The 23598-nt window shown below is 42.5% G+C and overlaps 1 protein-coding gene across 4 annotated transcripts in view; it reads left to right on the top strand.

Moving 5' to 3' along the window:
* The window catches only part of KCNH5 (potassium voltage-gated channel subfamily H member 5), a 260681-nt gene that overhangs the window by 79119 nt on the left and 157964 nt on the right, over window positions 1-23598 (top strand). For all 4 annotated transcript variants that reach the window (XM_045012158.1, XM_045012156.1, XM_045012155.1 and 1 more), the window contains one exon: window positions 21193-21622. In XM_045012158.1, coding sequence (XP_044868093.1) covers window positions 21193-21622 — 430 coding nt within the window. The remainder of the gene's footprint in view (window positions 1-21192; window positions 21623-23598) is intronic.

Raw genomic sequence — 23598 nt, 5'->3', positions numbered from 1 at the left:
AATCTGTATGAAATTGACTGCACTGGGTTATTTCTAATTTTAAATTCAGTTAGGGTCACGTTTATACTCACTAGAATTGAAACTCTGCAAACATTGGAGGATAAATTTGGCTGTTGGGTTTTTCGCTAAGCAACGTTGTTCTGTATGGGAAGGGAAAGTGTCTTGCTAAGCAGCATAAGAGAATATTAGTGGTGTGCGTGATTTATAAAGTTACGGGCCAGGTTTTAAAAATTGTTCACTGTTAACCTAACTCTTCTTCCACTGAAGTCAGTGGTAAAGCTCTCAGTGACTTCAGTGAGAGCAGAGCAAAGGCCACCTCTGAATGTTTTTGAAAATCATGACCATAATTGCTATTTATACCCTGCTGTTTTTCCTTTCCTCCTTGCAACTTCTTTTTTTAATTTCTGTTTGGGAGACGAACACTGCTATTGTCTGAATATTAAAAGGCTTAATTAGAGCCATATCTTGAATTTTTGGAGACTACTTGAGGAAAAAAGTGCAAATCTTAAAAAGGCCACTGAATTAAAGCTTCTTAACTTTTAGCCCTAATAACATTTAAAAAATAATCAAGCTTGCAGGCTAAAGTAATGGAGAAACAAGCAATAACTACAACTAATAATGCATACATGAATCACTGTAGACAAAATTCAATATTAAAATGCAGCCATAATGGTATAAGAACTCATTTTAGTTTCCCTTTGGGGCCTCGTATCCTTCGGGCATTAAACAGATGAAAAAGTCCTTGTTCATTTTTTATTATCTGAACTGTTATTTGTTTGAACAATTCAAGTGATTTTTTTTAATCCTTAAAGAATTCTTATCACTGCAATTATATAGCCTCACTTAAAAAAAAAAAATCCACCCCCCTATTTCTTAATGCAGGTTTTTTGGTACAGATTTTGCAAAGCTCCTTTTAAATGCCACCACTGCCTTTCTGCTTAGTATAATCTTTTGACATTGTTCCATTTTATTTATAGCAAATGTAACAGAAGTAATAATCCTTGCAGTTTAAATGCAAGCTCATATGAGAGCTGTCTATCTGGAATCAAGTTATACAGACAATCCATGTAAGAAGCTGATCCTAACAAGGTTGTTAATGTACCATAGCTTATTAACATAGGAAGAAATACTAGTTCCACATTAACAAGAGTCTTTACAAAAATATCATGGGTCTTCAGGTGTGTGTGTTTGAATGTGGAAAACGAGCAGGACATGCATTACGGCATGTAAACTATATGCAGTTTTGCAGTTTTCTAACTTCTTTCTCTAATGTGTCATGGAAAGTAACTCACCTTGGATATTTGTAAAATATTTGAGTATATGTGTGTGTGTATGTGTGTATAAGTGTGTGTGTGTACATATACACACTGAGCCAGTAATTTGTATGTACGTACATACACACTGAGCCAGTAATTTCTTGTGTACTCAATGCCCTTTTACAAATATCCAAGGTGAGTTACTTTCCAGGACACATTAGAGAAAGAAGTTAGCAAACTGCAAAACTTGCATATAGTTTACATGCTGTAATGCATGTCCTGCTCGTTTTCCACATTCAAACACACACACCTGAAGACTCATGATATTTTTGTAAATTAGGCTCTTTTTATATTTATATATATATATATATATATACACACACACACACACGTAAAAAAAATCCCACCACCAACAAACACTAACAAAAAGGGGATTGTTAGCTACACTAGGCCTAGAGCAATTATGACCAAGCTGCTAACAACGTAGATATTTGACAGTTTCCACTCCTGGTAAGTAAGTGAGCCATTTGTTGTATTTCTCATTCATAAAATGTCGTCATGTAGCTCTGGAACCTTTCAAAGAGGGACGGCTATTAGGAATCTAGTTATTAGTGCCTGAAAAACATACTCTAGGGGGGGCTTAGAAGTCACCTGTATAATAAGGCACTGAGCTCTTCTTCCCGGCTCAATTTTCCTTTTTCTCTGCCTGCAAGCGAAGTCTTTTCTGATGGGGATGGCGGGTGTCTTCCTTTATTACCGTTTAAATGTAAATCTTTTTTTGCAGTTTTTTGTTTTCTGGAAGGTTGTAGTTGTTTGGGCTTTTTCTTCATTTGTCTTTGAGTTTTCTGAACTGACTGCTTTCCTGTGAGAGAACTTTTGGGCTTGGTATCAGCAATTCTCCCAAATGATATTGATGTGATAAGGAAATTGAGATACTCAGGTTGGAAGTGCTGTGAGAAATATTCTCACGTACTGTAGGTCTGATGAGAAGGTGGCTCAAATTCCTCCTTGAGCTAGGTAAGAGAAGGACAGATGTTTCTACCTTTTTCTTCTGGAAAGTGCCTTGCCTTCAAATTGTTCACTGTGGCACTAAAGAAAAAAGGAGGGAACGGGTAAGGAACTTGGCTTCAAGCTGCATGTTGAAGCAGTGCTCAAGGCATACCCATCAGAAATTGTTGCTGTGGAGTCAGCACCTACTGCCCTAGCACTTATGAACAATTTTCTGCTCCATTTTGGGCACATGCCTCGGCAGTGAAGGATGGCCCAAAGGCAGCGTTAATCCCAAGTGGCCGCACAGAGTCCTATACAAGTTCTTCCACTTGCAGCCTGGCCCAACACTCCCCTCCAGTCCCACAGCAAGGAGGGAGGAAATTCTTGGCTTTCTTTGACTTCTGGAAATTTCAGGCTATGCTCTTAGTTTGGACCCTTGCAGATCATAAGTCCAACCCCCTTTTTTCCTCACAGGGCTCATCAGATGCACTGGCCATTTCTGGTGGGGATGAAGGCAGGTGGTGGAGTGGTGGGGAAGGAGGCGAGATCCCATGTTGTAGCTTTGCCTCTCTGTCGGGCCCTACAGTGCACCCTCACAGAGTGTTGAAGGGAAACACAGGAGGTTTAGAAGCATGGATCTCTGGTGCCAGTAGCCCCGCATGCACACGCATCTGAATTTGGTCCAGAGAGAACAAAATGACTACTAGCTCCCCACAGTCCACTTTAAGATACACACTCTCTATTCTATGCCATAAACTAATGATTATCTATTGTCTATCTACCGTGTGTGTGTGTGTGTGTGTGTGTGTGTGTGTATTGTGATGGGGCAAGGCCAGATGGCTACAGCAGAGTAGTGAGGAACAGGTATGTTAGTCCCAGGCTAAACAAATCCCTGGTACCATGGTAACCAAATGGCAGTTACTCCAGGTTAATCAAGACACCTGGGGCCAATTAAGATCCTTCTAGAAGGCAATGGTGATAGCTAGATTGATTGGGACACCTGAAGCCAATCAAGGGCTGGTTGGAACTAGTTAAAAGCCTCCCAGTTAGTCAGCGAAGCATGGATGTCAGGAGTTATAGGAGGGAGTCGTGCTGTTGGAGGAATGAAGCAGTACGAATTCATATCAGGTGTAAGGAAGGAGGCCCTGAGGTAACAGTGAAGGACATATTGAGTGGAAGCTGCTGTGGGGAAGTGGCCCAGAGAATTGTACATGTCCTATTTCCAAAAGTCAGCTACCATGGCTGCTAATTTTAGGGTCCCTGGGCTGGAGCCCAGAGTAGAGGGTGGGCCCGGGCTCCCCGCTCCCCTCCCTGATTAATCACTGAGACTGGGAGACAACAGAGACTATGCGAGGGAGGATTGCTTCTCCTCACCTCCTGTGTTGGCTTATGATGAAAATGGCTCAGTAAGCTGTGACCCTTGCCTCTAGAGAGAGAAGGGCTACATGTAGGGTCACAGTGAGCCTCTGAGGCTAGCGAAATCCATCAGGAAATGCAGGACCCACGGAGTCAAGGACAAATACTTTGTCACTATATATATAATATATATATCTAGATGATAGGGGGTTCCTGTAGTTTCTTATACAGTAATTAATTTATCGCAATATAAGCGTACAGATCTCAGTATTTCTTTTACTGGCCACTGTGTGAATAATTAACTATTTTATAATTCAGTTACTGTAGATAGGGAAGAAATAGGAAGCATGTGCCAAGAAACCTGAAACGAGGGAACGTATGGAAAGAGAATGCTGGGGTAGCATGTTCAAAAGCAGGGAATGTTGGCCAGATTGGGCATTTTACCACTGATTTCACTGGGAACAGAGTTAGGCCATTGCTGAACGCTTTTTGAGAATTCAGCCGTAAGTGTATATGACTGCAAATCAACATAATTTTATTGTTCAGTGGAAGTAGAGTCACAGCAGCAAAATGTGGAGGAAAAGGATTATGACACTAAGATCTAGGAGAGGATTAGGATGATTTGATGCAGATGAAGAGGTGTAGCTTTACGCAGTAAGAGTTGTAGAGGCATCTTATAATGAGCTTAAGAGGATTTGGATGATGTGACAGGTAGGGAGAAAGGTAGGATAATGAGAGAGAGAGAGAGGGAGAACCACACAGGGAAAGCAATCTAAATTGACATGGTAGATGGAGAATTATGTGTTTAAGTGGTATTAGGGATATAGGAAAACATGGTAAAGTATATTGAAGAAAAGAGAAATACTTGAAGAGAGAAATTGAATAATTCTTTTGCAGATTACCCGCCATAGCTAGGAAAATGGGTAGGATAACGCAGGCCTAGAAATCAGAAAAATGCCAGGTGTCGTCATTAATTGGAAAATATCAGATGCACTATTAGCTCAAGCCAGTTTTAAAAAGAAAAGGCTAAATTGTTCAGACTTGGAAGTATAAGCATCTTAACCCAGCTCTGAAAATCTGGGTTCACAGCTCTGAAAATCAGGCCACCTAGTTAACTGCTAAAGTAAAAATGAAGGTGTCTAAAAGTTTGAAGATTTGGAACTGTGTTTTTGTTTTTTTTAACTTGAATCCAAAGTTTTTACTTATGCAAAACTCCTGTTATCTTCAGTGGTATTTATAAATATGTAAGATCTGCAACAATAGCAGCAACAATACTGTGCTTATGCAGTGGAGGTCTATAGCACTGAATGCCCGTGACCACACTGTGGGGCTTTATTCCAGGCGTCTAAGTGCTCCACAGGGTTATTACTGATTTGGTGCAGGCAGGTTTATTGTGGGTGACCATGCAACCACTGACAGTCTGTGACTGAGCAGTGTCCCCTCCTGACCTCAGATCTGATTTTTTTTTTTTAAGCTCTCGATGTCTTTGGAGACTGTGTCTCCAAGGTGGGTGACATGATCCAAAAGGGCCAGCTAGAGGCGGCCAATGATGACTTCAGTCCTCTCAATGCCGCTTCTCAATGATACATCCCTATAACCGTCTTATATCTAGTAGTCACCGCTGGCAATGCGTATGAAATGCCTCCAGCCTTCTGATGTGTTGTTTAATCAATGTCCATCTTTCAGATCCGTATTTAAGGATTGGAAATGGGCAGGTTTGATAAATCCTTACTTTTGCCTATAGTTTCTCCTTCTTTGGGCTCCAGACCATGTGCAGGTCCTTCTTGGGTGAAAGTGCTAGACCAACGCTCCTTAGAATGTCTGGATGGCTGCACCTGTTTGATGACAGTTTACTGCTTAAATAGATGAAGTCGTCCACTACTTCCACAGTTTGTCCAGAAACACAGATGTCTTGTATCACAAATTTGTGCCAAAGAAACACTTAGCCCAAGGGACGTTGGTTATATTATGGAGCTACACAGCACTTAACAGCGGTAGTTAAGACAGGCGCTGTCTGAATTTTCAATCAGGTGTAACAATTCCCTGAGTTGCATTATCTGCGGGGATTGAACCAGGGACTTCTGGATCTAAAAACCTAAACATTAGCTTCCACCAAAGCTATTGGCTTGGAGGCACAACTATTATACATGGTACAGGTACTAGAGAAGGACAAAGACCTATAGTCAGTTAGTGTGAATTACCCAGGCTATCATCACCCCGTTAGTAAATCTGGATTCCCTAAATGGCATAGGATTGAGGAGTCTTGGGTACTGGTGCTTAGATATTAGGGTGATGAGTGCAATATAAGAACTCATGTAGAATAGAATCATCCAAAAATTAGTTCTTTGGAAGGTGGAAGACACTCCTTCAAATTGTTTTCACACCAGTTTAAATAGGGCTGGATCCTTCATGCACAGATTTCATAGGTTTACTAAATGATTGGTGCTCTTAATGTTACTGTGAATTTTGGTTTAAATTAAGGAGGCTTCTGGTTAGTAATGAAGCAAAAAGTGGAAGTTTTAGCCTATCTCTGCCAGAGCAATGGACTGGAAATAACACGTCTGGTACTGTAAAGAATGAGGTAGGAAGTATTGATATGGAGATGGATTTGTGTGGTGGTAGAACTGGATAGCAGCCTGGGTTTTCAGATGGTTTGTTTTAGGCACGTTCCTCTGCACCTAATATTAATCTTCAAGAACCCGCAGCTGGAAGTTAAAGCGAGACATATTCAAATTGGAAATACAGTAGAACCTCAGAGTTATGAACTGACCAGTCAACCCCACACCTCATTTGGAACTGGAAGTACTTAATGAGGCAGCAGCAGAGATCAAAAAGAAAAAAAAAAGGCAAATACAATACAGTACTGTGTTAAACATAAACTACCGAAAAAATAAAGGGAAAGCAGCATTTTTTCTGCATAGTAAAGTTTCAAAGCTGTATTAAGTCAGTGTTCAGTTGTAAACGTTTGAAAGAACCACCACAACATTTTGTTCAGAGTTACGAACGTTTCAGAGTAACGAACAACCTCCGTTCCTGAGGTGTTCGTAACTCTGAGGTTCTACGGTAAGGCACGCATTTTTAACAGGCAGGGTGATTGCTCATTGGAACAAACTACCAAGGGTTGTAGTGGATTCTCCATCTTTTAAATTCTTCACATGAAAACTGAATTCTTTTCTAGATGATATGCTTTAGTCATGATGAAATTCTATGCAGGTCAGACTAGATGAAATACACAAATCTGTACATATAACACTGAGACCGAGAAATTTTAATAGCGTAATATAATTTTTAGTACCAGTTTTGATCTGTTATAGTAGTCGCAGAAACTTCCATGCATTCATTTTACTAGACAAAATAGCAATTTTTATAAATTGAAAGCTGATTCAATTAGTTCAGCAGTAATACCATTTACAATAACTTACCAAAAGTATTACCTTTCCTAAAGTACTTAAATGAAGGGTTTATGAGACCTGATTTCAGTGTGCTAGCAAGATGAATTGACGTACTTAATAAGAAAGTAGCACTGGTACTAAATGATACAGTCTGATGTTAGCTACTTTTGTTTTTCTCCAAGTGGCTGACAGAAACCCCACCCAGAATTGAATCACCAGTGAAGCTAAGTGTTAAACTATGCTGAATACTCTGAGTAACACAATGACAGAAGTGATCAGACCAAGCCGTGGCAATTTCTCATTTCTATGCAGTCTGAAAGTCATTAAATATGAAGAATACCACATTCCCTCTGTGCTATGCAGAAAAGTATATAATGTAATAAATACAATGGCTTGCTTAGCATGGCCAAGAATAAATGTAGTCTTGCGTAAGTATACCATACAGCTATAATGAACCATACAGTTCCTAATGCAAGTCCACTGAAGTTTTCTGAATTACACCAGGAATGAATTTGTTCCAATATATTTGTCCGTAGTGTCAGATTCTATTCAAGTTTTCTAGCCAATGGTTTAAACTATAGGATATTGAATTTTAATTACGCTTTTCATCTGGCTTTTTCTTTTATTTAAATGTACTTCATACATTACTGGGAAACAGATGTGGGACAGAAGTCATTTTAATTCATATCTTTAGTAAGACATACACTAACTAACACAGAGTCTAATTGGGCTAATTCCACGTGGAATACTTTCAAGGGAAGCATTGAGTCCTGCCTGCTTGTCTCTCTGGCAAAAGGAGGAGAGGGTTTAGGAAGAAAACAAGGCGCAAGTGAAGGAATCTTTTCAGATGCAGCCCTAAATAACACTGACTGCAGTGGCACAAATCTGTAATATTCAAATTACTTCATGCAAAAGGAAGTGGAGGGAATAGAACACTTTACAATATTTGGAGCATAAAGTTCTTGTACGCAAAATGGAGTCCAAAGACGGCATAGGAAAAAAACAACTGAGTGGCTAAATAGAAAAATATTCCTTGTTTTCAAGGAAGATGTCATTGTAATTTGACATGATCCTTACTTTTGTTAAATACATGCTAAGGGCAGGAGCTGTGACATTGACAAGAAAGCCCCCCCTGGAGAGCTGAGTGGCTGAACCTTGTGCCTAGCTGGGAGCTGGGGAATGAAGCTGGGGCAGTTTTGGACCCCGCTCCCAGCTGGGCAGGCGAGACGCCCGAGGGGAGGCAAGAAGCCCCAGGTGGTAGTGGGGGGGCAGCCCTCTGGGGCAGACAGGCTCTTGGCAGGGAGCTGCCAGTGGAGCTAAGAGATCAGGCTCTCAGCTCCCCACACTGCCCCTCTTCGGTCGGTGGCAGCGCTCCTGGTGCGGACATGCACCACTGAACCAAGGAGTGTAGCGTGGATCTGCACTATGGCAGTAATTACTGCGGTGGCTGTAAGTCGAGTTAATATAGGTCGACTTAGGTTTGTAGTGTAGGCGTACCCTGAGAAACCCCTCTGAGTATTCCTTCACTGCTCTCTCCCTGATCTGGGGGCGAGGATGTGGTAGTTTGCTGCTAGCTTCATTCCACTTCCTGGCTATTAGTGGGAAGGTTGGAGCCAAGGCTTCACCCAGTCCCTGCCCCTCCCCATCCACTCCCTGCCGACCTGCTCTGCGAGGGGAGTAAAGGCTCAATCCTACGCTGATCAAAAGTCAATGACAAAACTCCCTTTGACTTCAGTGGTGTAAATGGGCCTCTGTTCATCTGGATCTAAGGTCTTAGTAGCCTGTGCAGAGGTTATGCTCTTACATCCATAGGGAGACGTATAGAATGAGTCCAGCCCTAAATCTAGTCCTTAAAAAAGTTGCTTTTTATTTTTCTTGCACTAGCACTTAGATTGGTATCCATGAGGCTTTAGTACATTAATTGATTACCTAAAAAAGGCCTGTGAGCATATATGATGTGTTGGAAGATTTGTTTGAACATTAACTTCAGAAAAGAAGCATTAAGAAGTTAACCAGGGATTTTAAGGCTAAGCTCTATTTAAGTAGCTCAACTTGAAAAAATTTTTTGTTGAGAGTGATTTACTTGTAAAATTTCAAACAGCTTATATGTCACGATGCCGTGCTTGTTTTTCACAGCACCGCTATGTACCTTCTGGAGCTGTGCTTATTTCTTGCTTATTACTTACTAATTGCTTCGTAACAAAATTTAACGTTACAGTACAGTGCAGTAGGTCTAGACAACTTCTAAATCAAACTCAGGTAGGTCAGGTCTGGAATCTCAGCTGCATTATTGTTTCTGATCCTTCCGAGGAGCCGTGAAGCAGGCTCCCAGTCTCAGAGGAGAGATCTGTTAATTTTCCCCAAAAGATCTACAGCTTGGTGGGAGCTAGAGAGGACAGTATTCTTAAGCTTATATTTGTATATGTTCATGTTTCAGGTCCAGGCAATCTTAGCTGGCCTGAGGACTAAATCATAAGGGTGGGGGGAAGCCAAACTTTGATCATGATCAAGATGTTCATCTCTGTCTTGTCCCCCAGCTTTGATTTCAATATGATGGAAACTTTAGCTAGTGCAGAATATGCAGGGAGTATATTTTATTTGTGCTTCTCTGACAGAGGCCATTTTTATCGATATCGTGGATTGAACCAGGGACTTCCACAGCTAAAATCATGAGTAAGGCTATGATTTAATCACGGGTATTTTTAGTAAAAGTCATAGACAGGTCATGGGCAAGAAACAAAAAATCACGGCCCGTGACCTGTCCATGACTTATACCATACAAATACCCCTGATTGAATCTTGGGGTGGGCAGCGGGGTGAGGAACAGGGGAGCCTGTGGCACCAGCTGCGGGGAGGGGGAAGCCTCGGGGGTCCTGCTGCTGCTCTGGCCACTTCTGTGTGTGTGGGCGAAAGCTCCAGGGGGCCAGCCGCTCCTCCGGTCGCCTCGGGACTGCTGCCGGGCGGTTCCCGGGGCCAGCCGGATTGGTCACTGCTTGGGCGGTCCCCGGGGCAGTGGCTGGTGCAGCTGGCTGCGGGGCCGCCCGAGTGGCTGGCTGCAGAGCCGCTCCAACAGTGGCCGGTGTGGCTGTCCCCAGGGCCACCAGGACCTGCTGCTTGGGCGGCCCTGGGGCCAGCCATACTGGCTGCTGCAGAAGTCACTGATGTTGAGGAAGTTGGAGGTATCTCAAAGACGAGGTCCTCTGGTCATGATAGTGAGTTAAGAGTAGCTGAGGTATTTGAATTAGCAGGACCCTTGTTTAACTGGGACCCCGTTTTATGGAAAAGTTCTGAACCCTGGTGCTTGCCTCCCCTATAGGTTTGTCAGGGCCTGAATTTATTGACCTTCTGGATCTACTGCAAAGCATTTCTTTTCTCCCCACCTTTTTTCTGGGACAGGGTTTTTTGGGACAGGGGTCAATAAATGTTTCCTTGGAGTCCCAGATTTGTGGGTTTGGGAGGATTTCAAATGTCAGACATTTTCTTAATTTGTATGATTTATCTTTTTTTGTATATGTGCCCAGAGCTTAATAAATAAAAAGGTCAAACCAAATCATATTTAAAAATTGAAACGTATCTGAAGGAAAAAATCATCCTGTAATATTAAAAAGTTACAGAGCAATTTACCAATTTGGTGCACATAAGGGTCCAACATACTGTTAGTATTGTTAGCTAAAGGAAGGCTCTGCCTAGATTTTACAATGCGATGCTTGAAAGAGATTTCCAAACCTTAGGAAAGATATGCTAGGTTATCATTGTAAAGTAACTAAGAGATGTTATTCTGTAAAATATTTTCTTTTCAGAATAAGATGTGCCCCATTCAGATTCCATTGATTTAAGTCACACTAAAACGTGTATAAATGGTAGCAGAACTGGGCTGATGACATTTTAAAATCAAACAAATTTACATAGTTGCTTAAAAGGGATTGTTTTGTGATACTTCATGGCTGTGAATAAAAAATATAATTGCAGAGTATTATGTTTTTTATATCAAATTTTATAAAAATACTGCTATCCCTAAGACTCTAAGAATGGGATTTTTAACAGTCCTCAGTTTTGGATAAAATCTGCTCCTAGTAAAGTGAATGGGAGCAGAGTTTGGCTAACATTGAATGCTTCTGAAAGCCCTGTCCTAGGTGCTTATTTTCTGTGCATAGCTCGCTCTCTGTGTGGTGTGCGTGTACGCACATTATATATTATAAACACAAAGAACTGTGTTCAGGGAACATTGTTAAGGTTGCAAAATCAAGTACTCAAAAGTTGGGAAATGCCAGAATTAAGGTTCCCTGTGCTTCAAATCAGCTCATTTTGCATATGAATTATAATAGTTTTTAGTATCAGAGGGGTAGCCATGTTAGTCTGGATTTGTAAAAGCAGCAAAGAGTCCTGTGGCACCTTATAGACTAACAGACATATTGGAGCATGAGCTTTCGTGGTGAATTTACATGATTGCATACTATTTTTTCCACAGGACCCCTGCCTCATTTAGGCACAGAATGGACCTGTTCTGGGGATGAATCAGGATTATGTGGTGAAAGAGACTTATCTATAGGACACTTGGCTTCATTTGTTGCAAAAGCTGCATCTATAGTGAATGGGGCATGAGTCCCAATCCTCTCCCCTAGTCGATCGCAGTCTCTGTTTCTCAGGCTTCTCATCCTGGTCCCAGTGTTCTTGCCTAGCAAGGCCTAGTTTCACCCCTCTGGGTTCCCTGCCTCAGTCCCAGTCTCCTTGCCCAGCCATTCCAACTTCCACCCCCAGGTCCTTGTTCTCAGTTTCCTTCATCAGCCAGTTCCAGTCCCCCACACAAATCTTCATCTGATTTGTCAATCTCCCCTACCTCAGCACCACTTCTCCCACCATCCCTGTCCCCACTGGCTCTCGGTCCCAATCTCATTCCCCAGGATCCTCCTCCAATATCAGTGTTCCCCCTCACTCCGAGTCCCAGTCTCTTTGCCCATCCAGTCTGAGTCCTCTCCCTTTCTTCACCCAATCTCAGTTTCTTCCCACCTACTGTCTTCCAGTCCCCCACCCTCCCATTTCCCTCCCTGGCACCCAGCCCCAGTCTCCTTCCCCACCCCAACTCTCAGGCCCAGTTTCCCTCTTCACCCCAACTGTGCAACCCTCCAGTCCTATTCCCCACCCCTTAGGTTTCTTGTCTCAGTCTGGTCCCCCCACCTCCTCTGCAGGTCTGATCCTTGACTTCTCTGTGTTTAAATCAGGTAGATTCCTTGCTGTTTTATGCTGCCTGGACCCATCCGGGAAAGCATGTGAACTGAGAACACCGGGAGCCTCCATTTCAGGCATCCTGACCCAGCACATCCTGTAGCAGCCCAGAGCTACAGCTGCAGAGGAAAGTCATGTTCAGCTCCTGGCTGAAGCATGCCCAGTGTGCATTGAATCTTTGGGGAATCTAGCTGCTAAAATCTAAGAAGACTCTGCTGAGCATGTGCAAGCTACGATTTCTCAATGTCTTAAACTTCACCAAATTTAAGTGGATTTTTACTGGGAAAAGAAAAGTCACGTCTCTGACACAGAAGTCCTCCCCCGCCAAATGTCAAATCCTTCTCCAAAGCATAGGGGCACTAGAGCTTTTAAAAGAAAAAGTTTGCCAGAATTTTTTTAACATGGGCAAAACAATGTATTTTCCTCTAACCTCATTCTCAGAATGAGAGAGGCTAAAATTTTCCATTGGGGGTGTCTAATTGGTTGAAGTTTGGCAAAGTTATAAGCAATTGAAATCAGGCTCTTGTAATCGGAAGTGTCGGACAACCTTAATAATAGTGTCATGCAACATTAATACCAGTCCAGTCTATAATTCAACAAGATAAATACTCAGTCAGTCAACCCTCTAAACTAAGTCTCCTTGTTCAATGTGCCATTTCAAGAAAGTTTGAGAAAACAGACTTTGCAATATACCAAAGTCAACAAATGTGGGCTTTGTTTAACCAATGGTGAGTAAAGGACCCTTCATTGAAAATGCTCTTCTTGTTAAGTACAGAAGGAAAACTGCTACCATCTGAATATGCAGAAGATACCACAGCCAGCCCCACTATATCCCCAATGGCTTCATGTGCCTATTTAATAGGAAGGATGCTAGATCAGAAACTTGTGGTACTTATTACAAGAGCTCATGGATGAGAAGAGCAAATGCCCAATGTTGCTGGCTGTGTTCTCTCCAGAAGAAATGAACTGTGCCGCTCAGCTATACCTATCCCTGTGTAGGTCTTCAAGACTGTCCCTGATTCCTTGTGGTCGACATTACCAACATTGCTGATAGATTTGAAAGAATCAGCAAGCATATGTGATCTCTTTCCATTGTCAGAAGTAGTTTGTCAACCAACCAAGTCTGCATACCGCACAAGGACTTAAAACCACAGAGAAGGGTCAAGGAAGTTGAGGATTCAATATTAACTAAAGAAATGAGATTGTGGATGGAGCAACAGTTGGCCAAATTCTGAACATCAGGAGAGGGAGAACATCACAATAATTTCAAGTGAGAATAGTGGCAGGATTTTCCCATTTATAGTCACTGTATCTTTTTTTTTTAAATGTGAGTTTAGATGAACTGGAGTAAACACAAATCTCCGTGCAGTCATCAGAGAACAGCATATGCAGTACAGAGGCTATTAAACTTTATCATAGTTTGCTTTTTCCTCTCCTGTAAATGTCTGGCTTTGTCACAATAAGTACCATTTGATAATTTTTATTTTCTTTTATTTTCTGATTCAGTGGCTACTGATGTCAAGGGGAGTTTTTCCATTGACTTCAATGGACTTTAGATCATTCCCTGAACTTTTTAAAACAAGAAAATCATAAATGGATTTTGAATATTATTTTTGGATTTAATACTTCCAAATCTGTACAAATGAAATGGCTTTTCTGCGTAAACAGTTTTTCAATTAGGAAAATTCTGAAGACCAGACAAGCTGTGAGATGAGAAAATGGCCTGGTCTCATTGTGCCATAATTTAAAACCCTGTCCACAACCCTTTCATTTCATGAGATATGTGTTCATGCTCATAATACAATCTGATGTCCTCAAGTAGAGAACATGTAGTCTGTGAGATATTGCAAGCATTTGACTCAATTGACTTTCTGCCCAGATATGTTAATGTAATGACAAATTATCCTCCTGGGAGGCTGGATCTTCAGTGTCAAGGATGTATTTTACAAGATCTGAAGGATATTATGAGAAAATTGGACTAGATCCATAGCTGCACCACTCAGGTTGCTCTAAATCCCCTTTCCGCTCCCACAATTCTTGAGGTTGCTGGGGTCAAATTAGCACACCCCTTTAAAAATAGTGTTGGATTTCCAAGATAACTTATGGATCATGTTAAAAAAAATCTATCATAATATAATATAAATACAGCCTGCCGCCTGAAGGGAGAATGAACACAAAGACAAATTGCAAGCTGTTGGATTAAAAACACAACAGCCTGTGTTAAATTCATGCCGTAAAGAATGTAGGTTGACACTAAAATCCAGTTGCCCTAATTAATTCCACCTCTATTGAATCTTTGGCAAAGCCCTGTGTGAACAATCTATCAGTTACACCATTATCCTTGGGCGATATTTTGTGTCAGAGGAAGCACCAAAGGACCCTTCAGGCCCAGCCCCATACTTAAACACCTGAGTCGTCCCACTGATTTCAACAGGAAAACTCATATGCTTGAAGTCAAGTATGTGCTTAAGTGCTTCACTGAACTGGGGCCTTGGTACAGTGCTTTGTGGAAAAGATTTTTTTTAAACTGCTGACCACCTTCTTAGTTTAAGCAGACTGTAAATCTCTTTTTACTGGCCTTAAAACAATTGATCCAGTTAAATTGGCTTGGAGACTAGCAGGCTGTTTGAACAAGTTTCACAGTAGTACTATTTCAGGTAAGGCATATATCAATAGCAGTTACAATTGAGTGTTCCCCTTTGTTTTATGGTATGATGAATAGCTCCTGGGTCAGTGATGCAAAATAAAAGGTAATCATTATGTATGTTTGGGAGAGAGTGTAATTTCCAACACAGACTTTCTCTGAGACTTGGAGTTAAATGTTATTTTTGAGGTTAATATTACTGGTACTAACTTATCTTTACAACTTAGAAAGAGAAAATATTGACTGTGAGCATAGGAGGATGAACCAGACTGTAAGTGTAACGCCAACAGATTCTGGTTGTCGGCAGGTAGGATTGAACTGGGGACCTCTGGAGCTTAGTGCATGAGCCTCGACCGTATGAGCTAAAAGCCAAAGCTAAGGCTGTAAACAGGGCCGTCCTTAGGATTTCTGGTGCCCTAGGCGAGATTATTAAACTGGTGCCCCTGTGCCTGATCTGCTCTTAGCAACACAAATATAAGCATACAGTATTGGAAAACTTGCCACATTCACGTTATTAAAACCAGTTTAACTTAATTAAGCACACTGTAATGCTGATGCACTAGCACTAAAGAAGTAGCACTAAAGAAAAAATTCTGATTTGACAGAATGATGCAAATAAGATAATTTTTTTAATTTGTCAAAATTTCATTGGAAATTTATATGAAGAGGTATTGAAACAAAGATTTGTTTTTAATTAAAAGCAATCTTTCTGGCTTTTTTGGCTGCAAAATCAGTTTAACAAGCTGGGTTTCCAAACAGTGGGAAAATATAACCCTAGTTTTACTGCTAGGTAAAGCACAAAGTGACCAAAATGAAGTCAGCACAGAATCATCTCATCTAGATTAAGGTAGCACAGAAATGTTACAGAAGTCCTATTGTGCCTTATTTTTGTTTGGAAAGACATTAGCAATAGCAGCACATTCACATGATAAAATACATGATAAATCACTGCCTCTAAAGTTCCATCAAAAATTGATATTTTCACAGCTCTAGCATGATCTGCTGTACAGATTCTTCACAAGGAAGTGTCCCTGGCCTTTTTAACTCATATTAACTATGTATTTACTTTATGAAAGTTAGAGAAAACATTGTGAAAACGTAAAACATTGGCTGCCCAACTTCTGGGGTGGCAAAAGCTATACTGACTCACAGGAAAATAAAATGCAGGAGAAACTTAGTACAACATATGGTCAGTCTATACCAGGGGTCGGCAACCTTTCAGAAGTGGTGTGCCAAGTTCACTGTAATTTAAGGTTTCTCGTGCCAGTAATACATTTTAACGTTTGTAGAAGGTATCTCTCTGTCTATATTATATAAATAAACTATTGTTATTATCTGAGGTCCTGGCCACCAGTCCTGCTCAGGCCACTGCCAGCTGAGTAAATGAAACCCCAGACTGGCAGCGGGCTGAGCGGGGCTGGTGGCTGGAACCCTAGACAAGGATCCCAGGCCCTGCTCAGCCCGCTGCTGGTCTGGGGTTCTGACCACCAACTCCTGCCAGCCAGGATCCCGGCTGCCAACCCCCCTCAGCCCGCTACCAGCCTGGGATTCTGCTCACCCAAAGTGGGGCTGGCGGCTGGGCTCCTGACTGGCAAGGGGCTGGCAGCCGGAACCCCGGAGTAGCAGTAGGCTGAGTGCTGCCGGCACCCCAGACTGGCAGCAGACTGAGCCACTCAACCCCCACCAGCCCTGCTCAGCCCACTGCCGGCTGAGTGAATGGAACCCCAGGCTGACAGCAGGTTGAGTGGTTCAGCCGGCCTGCTCAGCCCGCTGCCAGCCTGGGGTTCCTTGGGGGTCCCCAGGCCAGCAGTAGGTGCTGAGTGTGGCCGACGGCCAGTATCCCAGCTGGCAATAGGGCAGCAGCTGGAACCCCAGAGCAGTGATGGGCTGAGCCGCTCAGCCTGCCGCTGCCTACCATCAAAAATCAGCTCACCTGCCACCTTTGGCGCGTGTTCCATAGGTTGCCGACCCCTGCTTTATACACTAGTAAGGAGATGAGCATATTACAGTTGTTGGAGGGCTCTTATCAGGAGTAACAGGCTATAGGAAAGTCAGTCAACATTTTTTGTTTCTCTGATGAAAACTGGCCCACTCCCTGCCTCAAACCAAACCTGTCACTAATAATTGTCAACAACTTAATTTTCTGTTTTTGGCTAAGATACTGATTTTTTTTTTTAAATATTGAAATTGGATTCAGGATTGTTAGCAAGAATTTTTGGCAAACAAAGTTGTTAAATCACAGTCTAAATGGCAACACAGTACTGCTTTCATGCTTGGCTCACCCCTCAGCCTGCTGGTCCAACAGCTGCAGTAGACCCCAAAATCCACCTCTTGGGGTGCAGAGTGGCAACAGCAGCAGCAAACCCTCAGGTCCAATCACACGCCAATGGGCACCACCACCAGCCTTACGGACCATGGTGAAGTTAGCACAGCATCTGATCTCAGGGACAGGTCACCCATGGAGCACAGCAGCTCATCCTGCCCTGTGTAGCTCCCCCCGGATGAGGTGGATCGCTGGCAGCTGCCAGCCCGGGGGAGAGGCGCTCCCCAGCTAGGGTGCCCAGATCCAGATGTCCTGATTTTATAGGGCCAGTCCCGATATTTGGGGCTTTGTTTTATATAGGCACTAATTACCCCCACCTAGAGTGACCAGACAGTAAGTGTGAAAAATCAGGACGGGATGGGGGTAAAAGGAGCCTATATAAGAAAAAGACCCCAAAATTGGGACTGGCCCTATAAAATAGGGATATCTGCTCACCCTACCCCAACCCCCTGTCCTGATTTTTCACACATCTGGCTAACCCCAGCCCAGCCCTGTGTGACATTCCAATCCTGGCCGAGGAAGTGAGTTACTTTCACTTTCATTCCTCAGCAGGCAGGCAGCCAGCCTCCCCCCCCACCTCACCCAACCCAGCCCTGATGGAGGGGAGGGAGGAGAGAGAGGGGGATGCTCCTGGGGGGGAGGGAGAAAGGAGGGGGTGCTCCATGGGGCAGGGCGGGAGAAGAATGGATGTTATGGGGGACAACAAAGGATACTGGTTCCAGAGCGGCAGAGCCTGCCTCACCTCACCTCCGCCGGGGGAGGGGGGTGGGAAAGAGTCACACTCCCAGGTGAGCTCCTTCCCCAACCCCTACCCCCTCCCCTTCCCTTCCCAGAGACCCCAGCAGCCAGTCCCCTCCCTCAGACTGTGCTGCATTCGGCTCTCTCTAGGACCCAGCAGCCTGCTCTTACATGCTCCACTGCTTCCCATCTGTCCGGGCTCCCGGCAGAGCGGTGCCCCCAGACCTAGTGGTGCCCTAGGCGGCTGCCTATTCTGCCTATGCCTAAGGACGGCCCTGGCTGTAAAGCAGACTCATTTAACTCTCTCTCTAAGTGGTCTCGGTGCCACTTGATGGGACAGAACACCACACCCAAGCAGATCTTTGGGGCAGAGACTGTCCTTTTGTTTGTACAGCACCTTGCACAGTGAGATTCAGGTTAATGACTCGGGGTCCTGGAAACTACAGTAATACAGATAATAATAATAAGAAACTCCTGAGTTTTAATCCAAGCCTGACAGTGGACTGAATCTCTGGTTCAGTCTCTCCATATGTAAAAGGGGAATAATACATACCTACTTGACAGAGGTATTGGGGCCTGTAATGGGGCGTACTGGCCCTTTAAGCCTAAGCGGGGTGGGGGTGTGGGCAGAAGACCCCCATCCCAGGGATATTGGTGTGAGCCCAGGCTCGGAAACTGGCTGAAAGAGGAAGAGAGGAGGTGATTCCAGGCAGTTAGCAGTGGGATGGGGAGACTGTTAGTTTAAGGTCCTGGGATCAGGAGCCCTATACTGCAGGCTGGGGCAGGGCTCCTCTCCTGACCAATCAGGAGGAGCCGTCAGAAGGCGAGGAGGGTACATGCTGCTTTCCCTCTCGGAACATTGCGTGTGCTGAAGGAAGGCAGAGCTGGCAGGCTCGGCTTCTGCTGGGCAGAATAAAGGCTCAGTGGTTAGCAGGAGCTTTGGAGATGGGGTTGCTATGACAGACTTTGTGTTTGGGATACTGAGGACTATCTTGAATTACTTTGAGCTACTGACCCATTTTCTCAGGGTTACCATCAGCCCTCCCCTGAGAGACTATATGGCACTTGTAAGGGGCCCCAAAGAGAGGGGGCAGACAGGGTGCCATGGAAACACCTCTGGCCACATGAGGGAGCCAGGCAAATGGTGTCCCCACTACAGGGCCCTATCCTGCAGGGACTTTCTCCCATTCTCTTCTTTTTTCCTGTTGATGTCACAGAAGGTTTTTAGAACTTTTCAGGATCAGGCCTATAATTTGTAAAGTGCTGACTTTGGTGGAGTGACGCCACGGATGAATTTGGTGCAATGTAGTATCATAAGAGTATACTCTCCTTTTTTAAAAATATGTGTATTGGGGCTTTTGCTTTGTGGGTCTCTTAGACTGTAGTAGACTCAGTGAAGTCAGTGGGAATCTTTTCCATTTACTTCAGTGGTTTTTACATGAGGGTCACAATGTGCCATGGCCCAATGGGACTAGAGCCCTGTGTGGATACAAAGTTTGTATTCACATTAGATCCACAAACATGGTCTGCGGATATAAAGTGGATATCCTCAGATTTTCAGGGCTCTACCAATGACCATGTATTAGAGAAAATGAACAGGCATCTGCTCAGTTGGAAATCAGAGTAATAATATCTTGTGTAGAAGTGAGAGAACTTAAATGCAGAATATAGTAATCAAAATTAGAAAATTCCACTTCCTTTCTTAGTATCAGTCACTGTATGCACTGCAATGCAGTTACAGATATTCAATTTAAGGATTTGGGGATCTGAAACAAAATGACTGAATTTGGAAAACGTACTGGATTTAAAAAACAAGACCGTTGTCTAATGTGTTGAATCTAGAAATATCAGTCGTAGGTTACCCTTCAAATACAGTCTGTGATAGGAGACACAGATGCATAAGGGGAATAAGGTTTTTTTGATGCTAATATTAACTACAGGAATTTCAGTATTTTACAGTTTGATAATATAATTAGCTAATGTTTTGACTAGACTAATTCAATAATGATGCGTAGAAAAGTGCAATTTAATCTCGGCACAGAAATTTAGAATGTTTGCCTCATTGCATTCTGTGTCTTAATTTCTATTTTAAATTAAATGTCTGTGACTTCTTAGTATTTTATATTAGAAATCTTCCTTTGGATGGCTTCTATTTTGAATCACTAATTAATTTAATGCAAAAGTTAGTTCTATTATGGGATTACAATAAATTGGGAGCTTTATTTTTCCTCGATTCTGCATGTATAACTTCCATTAAAACCATTGTGAATCATACTTGCGTTCAGGGGGATATACACCCTTTCTGCACCTTCCCAAATGTTTCCATTACTTTTTAACCATTTCTCTGTGCTTCTATTTCCTAAATATTTGTGCTTCCATTTATTTGTGCTTTTCTTGAGTAAAAAAATAAAATAAAAAAAAATTACTCTACGGAAATACCTGTTGACCAGCAAGTAAATTATCTTTTGTGTACATTTCTGACTAGTGGTTCTTGGTGTATATGATACCCACTAAACAGAGCAATTGTCTGTCAGTGATTAGGTAAGTATCCTGCCCTCAGAATTAGTGAGCTGTCTATATGGATAATGAGGACATCCACGTTACATTGGATGCGACTACAGATAATAAGGGATGTAATCCCTCTTGTTTCAGGATGTTGGCCAGCCACTCACTGATGGGTGGTATGGTAGAAGTTTCCCCGGTGTGCAGGTTATTCCATGGCTGTCCTTTACAAGTTTTCTTGCACCTTCCTCTGCAGCATATGGCACTGGCTGCAGGATATTGGACTCAGATGGTCCATTGGTTGATCCAGTATGGCAATTCTGTGTTCCTATTTACTGTCCTGCAGGGGGTACAATTCTTCAATAAACTTAGAGAAGCCTCCTTCTCAATTGTGTACTTAAATTTGGACCTGTTCCCACTGAAATCTATGCTAAACCTCCCATTGACTTTAAAATGGTAGAGGAGTGGGCCCTTAGCCACTTATATTAAACACACCTGCTGTTTCTTCTCTGCTCTTGGACTCCCTAACGCTATTTCAGGACTCATAAGAGACCTGATGTCACCTAGCTCATTGGCTTGTCTAGTAAGCGCTGAACTTGACCTAGCTGACCGAGGTTTTTGTGAGTTTACAATCTTCTGTTGTCTAGAACATTGAAGAAAAATATTTACGGGAGGGTTACTCGGGGCAAATGTGGGAGTGGCTGTGTTACATGCTGTTTTACTCAATAGCGTATTTCTGATGGTGTAATGGAACTTATTCTTTTCTAGGGGATCAGCAGCCTTTTCAGTTCCTTAAAAGTGGTGCGACTTCTACGCCTTGGTCGTGTTGCCAGGAAATTGGACCATTATCTGGAATATGGTGCTGCAGTACTAGTGCTGTTGGTCTGTGTCTTTGGACTAGTGGCCCACTGGCTAGCCTGTATATGGTACAGCATTGGGGACTATGAAGTTATAGATGAAGTCACTAATACAATCAAGACAGACAGCTGGCTCTACCAGTTGGCGTTGAGTATAGGGGCACCCTATCGGTACAATACCAGCGGCTCAGGGCAGTGGGAAGGAGGCCCCAGCAAAGACTCGTTGTATATATCCTCTCTCTACTTTACCATGACAAGCCTTACAACAATAGGATTTGGAAACATAGCTCCAACCACAGATGGAGAGAAGATTTTTTCGGTGGCCATGATGATGGTTGGCTGTAAGTAGAATCATTTTATTTTATTTTGCATGTAGATCTTTGCATTAGTACAGTATTAAGAGAGAAATATTTAAACCATATGCATTGGATCGTTGTACTGTTAACAGTAAGTTGCATTTTCAGCATCCTATGCTTGGCATCAGCACTCTTGACACACAGAGTATATTTTAGCATCTTCCACTGCAGATAAATAACCAGGGAATAAAGCTGAAACCACAACTGAAAAATTGAACAATTTTATTGTCAGAGCTTGTGATTAGATTACAAGATACAGTGTAGGTTAAGTATGATCACTGTTGTATAGTGAGGCTAGGATTTCTTTGCATTTTTAAAGATCATTTTGCGTACATTTTAAGTGTCTTAATTTGAATTTGGTTAAAATTTGCACACACACACTGATGGTGCCCAGCTGAAATTAACAACAATCAAGGTGTCCTAGCTGTTTTTCAAAAAAACATGATGATTGCATAAGGTGTTTGTGCCTGTATCACATTGGCTTGGTTTTACTGTAAGCTCTATTTTTATCTCCGGAGAATGGTAACTTTTGTCACCATGGAAGCTGGAGGTAGAGGAGATCATTGCAAGACGCTATGTTGTACCTCTTCTCAGTCAGTTTCCTGCTATTTCGCAGCTCTTGTAAAATGGCTTTAAAATGGCAGTACAAAGGACTGTTTCTTGTTTTATGCTGTCTAGGCAAGAGCACCGGACAGTTCTTTTGGTGAAAAATCATCTTCAAAATATAGCATCATTTGAGGAGCTGGCAAATTATAGCAGGGGATTGTTGAAAAATGTAATAAATATTAATAGAATATGGGTGAAAGAGGGAAATATTTTACTGTTTAATAATCATAATACTTGGCACTTCTACTAATGCTTTACATTGTCAAAGCTCTGTACAACCACTAAGTGATTCTATAACAAGGATGCAAACAAAACCTTTCAAATTAGGATCTGCATAATCTCTTTGCTAATTAACTCAGCTAACACCTGGGTCCATCTTTGCAAAACACTGAACTGTAAAAAGCAACTTTCTTTAAACTCCTCAGCTTATTAAACCTATTTACTATTTTTAACACGTTCAGTTTGTTTTTAAGATTGGGGGAATCAGCAATCTGACTGCATGTCTACAGTGTGGTGTCATACAATTTGCTTTTAATGAGTTTTTTACGTAATGTGTTTCAGTTAACCTTGCAATCTATAAAAATCAACTCTCCAAGCTAGATCATTATTGAGCTACTGTGTATCTGACATAGAAAATACACAGGTGGTGATTAGCTGCACATTTTTTGTCGATGGTTTGATACTATGTGCAGAAGTCTGAATATTGGGATAGTAGAATGATTTTGCAGCATCTTAAATATTTCAATAATCTTATTTTCCTTGCTTTTTTTGGAGAGCTCTAATGCTGTGCAGAGGAAGGGACTTTCACAGGTAATTGAACAACATCATTAAATGACCTGGGGCAGGGCAGGAGCGGAGGAAATGGGGCTTGTCATCATCTTTGCATTTCCTGCAACTGGGCACATTGTTTTTACATTCTTCTCTGAAACATGTGGTAGAGATATGAAAGATACATGCTGGAACTAAAGGTTTGATATTAACAAAAGTCTTTGCCCATCCCAGAGGCTGATATCGATAGTGATCCTAAGTGTTATCAAAGTGACACACAGGCTGGGCACATCCCTATCATTGCAGAACTTTGGGCTGTATACGTAGGGGCAGTGCCAGCAGATCGAGGGACGTGATCATTCCCCTCTGTTCGGCATTGGTGAGGCCTCATGTCCAGTTTTGGACCCACACTACAAGAAAGATGTGGAAAAATTGGAAAGAGTCCAGTGGAGGGCAACAAAAATGATTAGGGGGCTGGAGCACATGATTTATGAGGAGAGGCTGAGGGAACTGGGATTATTTAGTCTGCAGAAGAGATGAAAGCAGCTATCAAATCCCCTCTCATTCAACTACCTGAAAGGGGGTTC

Source organism: Mauremys mutica, chromosome 4 (assembly GCF_020497125.1).
Source record: "Mauremys mutica isolate MM-2020 ecotype Southern chromosome 4, ASM2049712v1, whole genome shotgun sequence".
Classification (NCBI taxonomy): domain Eukaryota; kingdom Metazoa; phylum Chordata; order Testudines; family Geoemydidae; genus Mauremys; species Mauremys mutica.
This window is presented reverse-complemented; position numbering and strand designations above follow the sequence as displayed.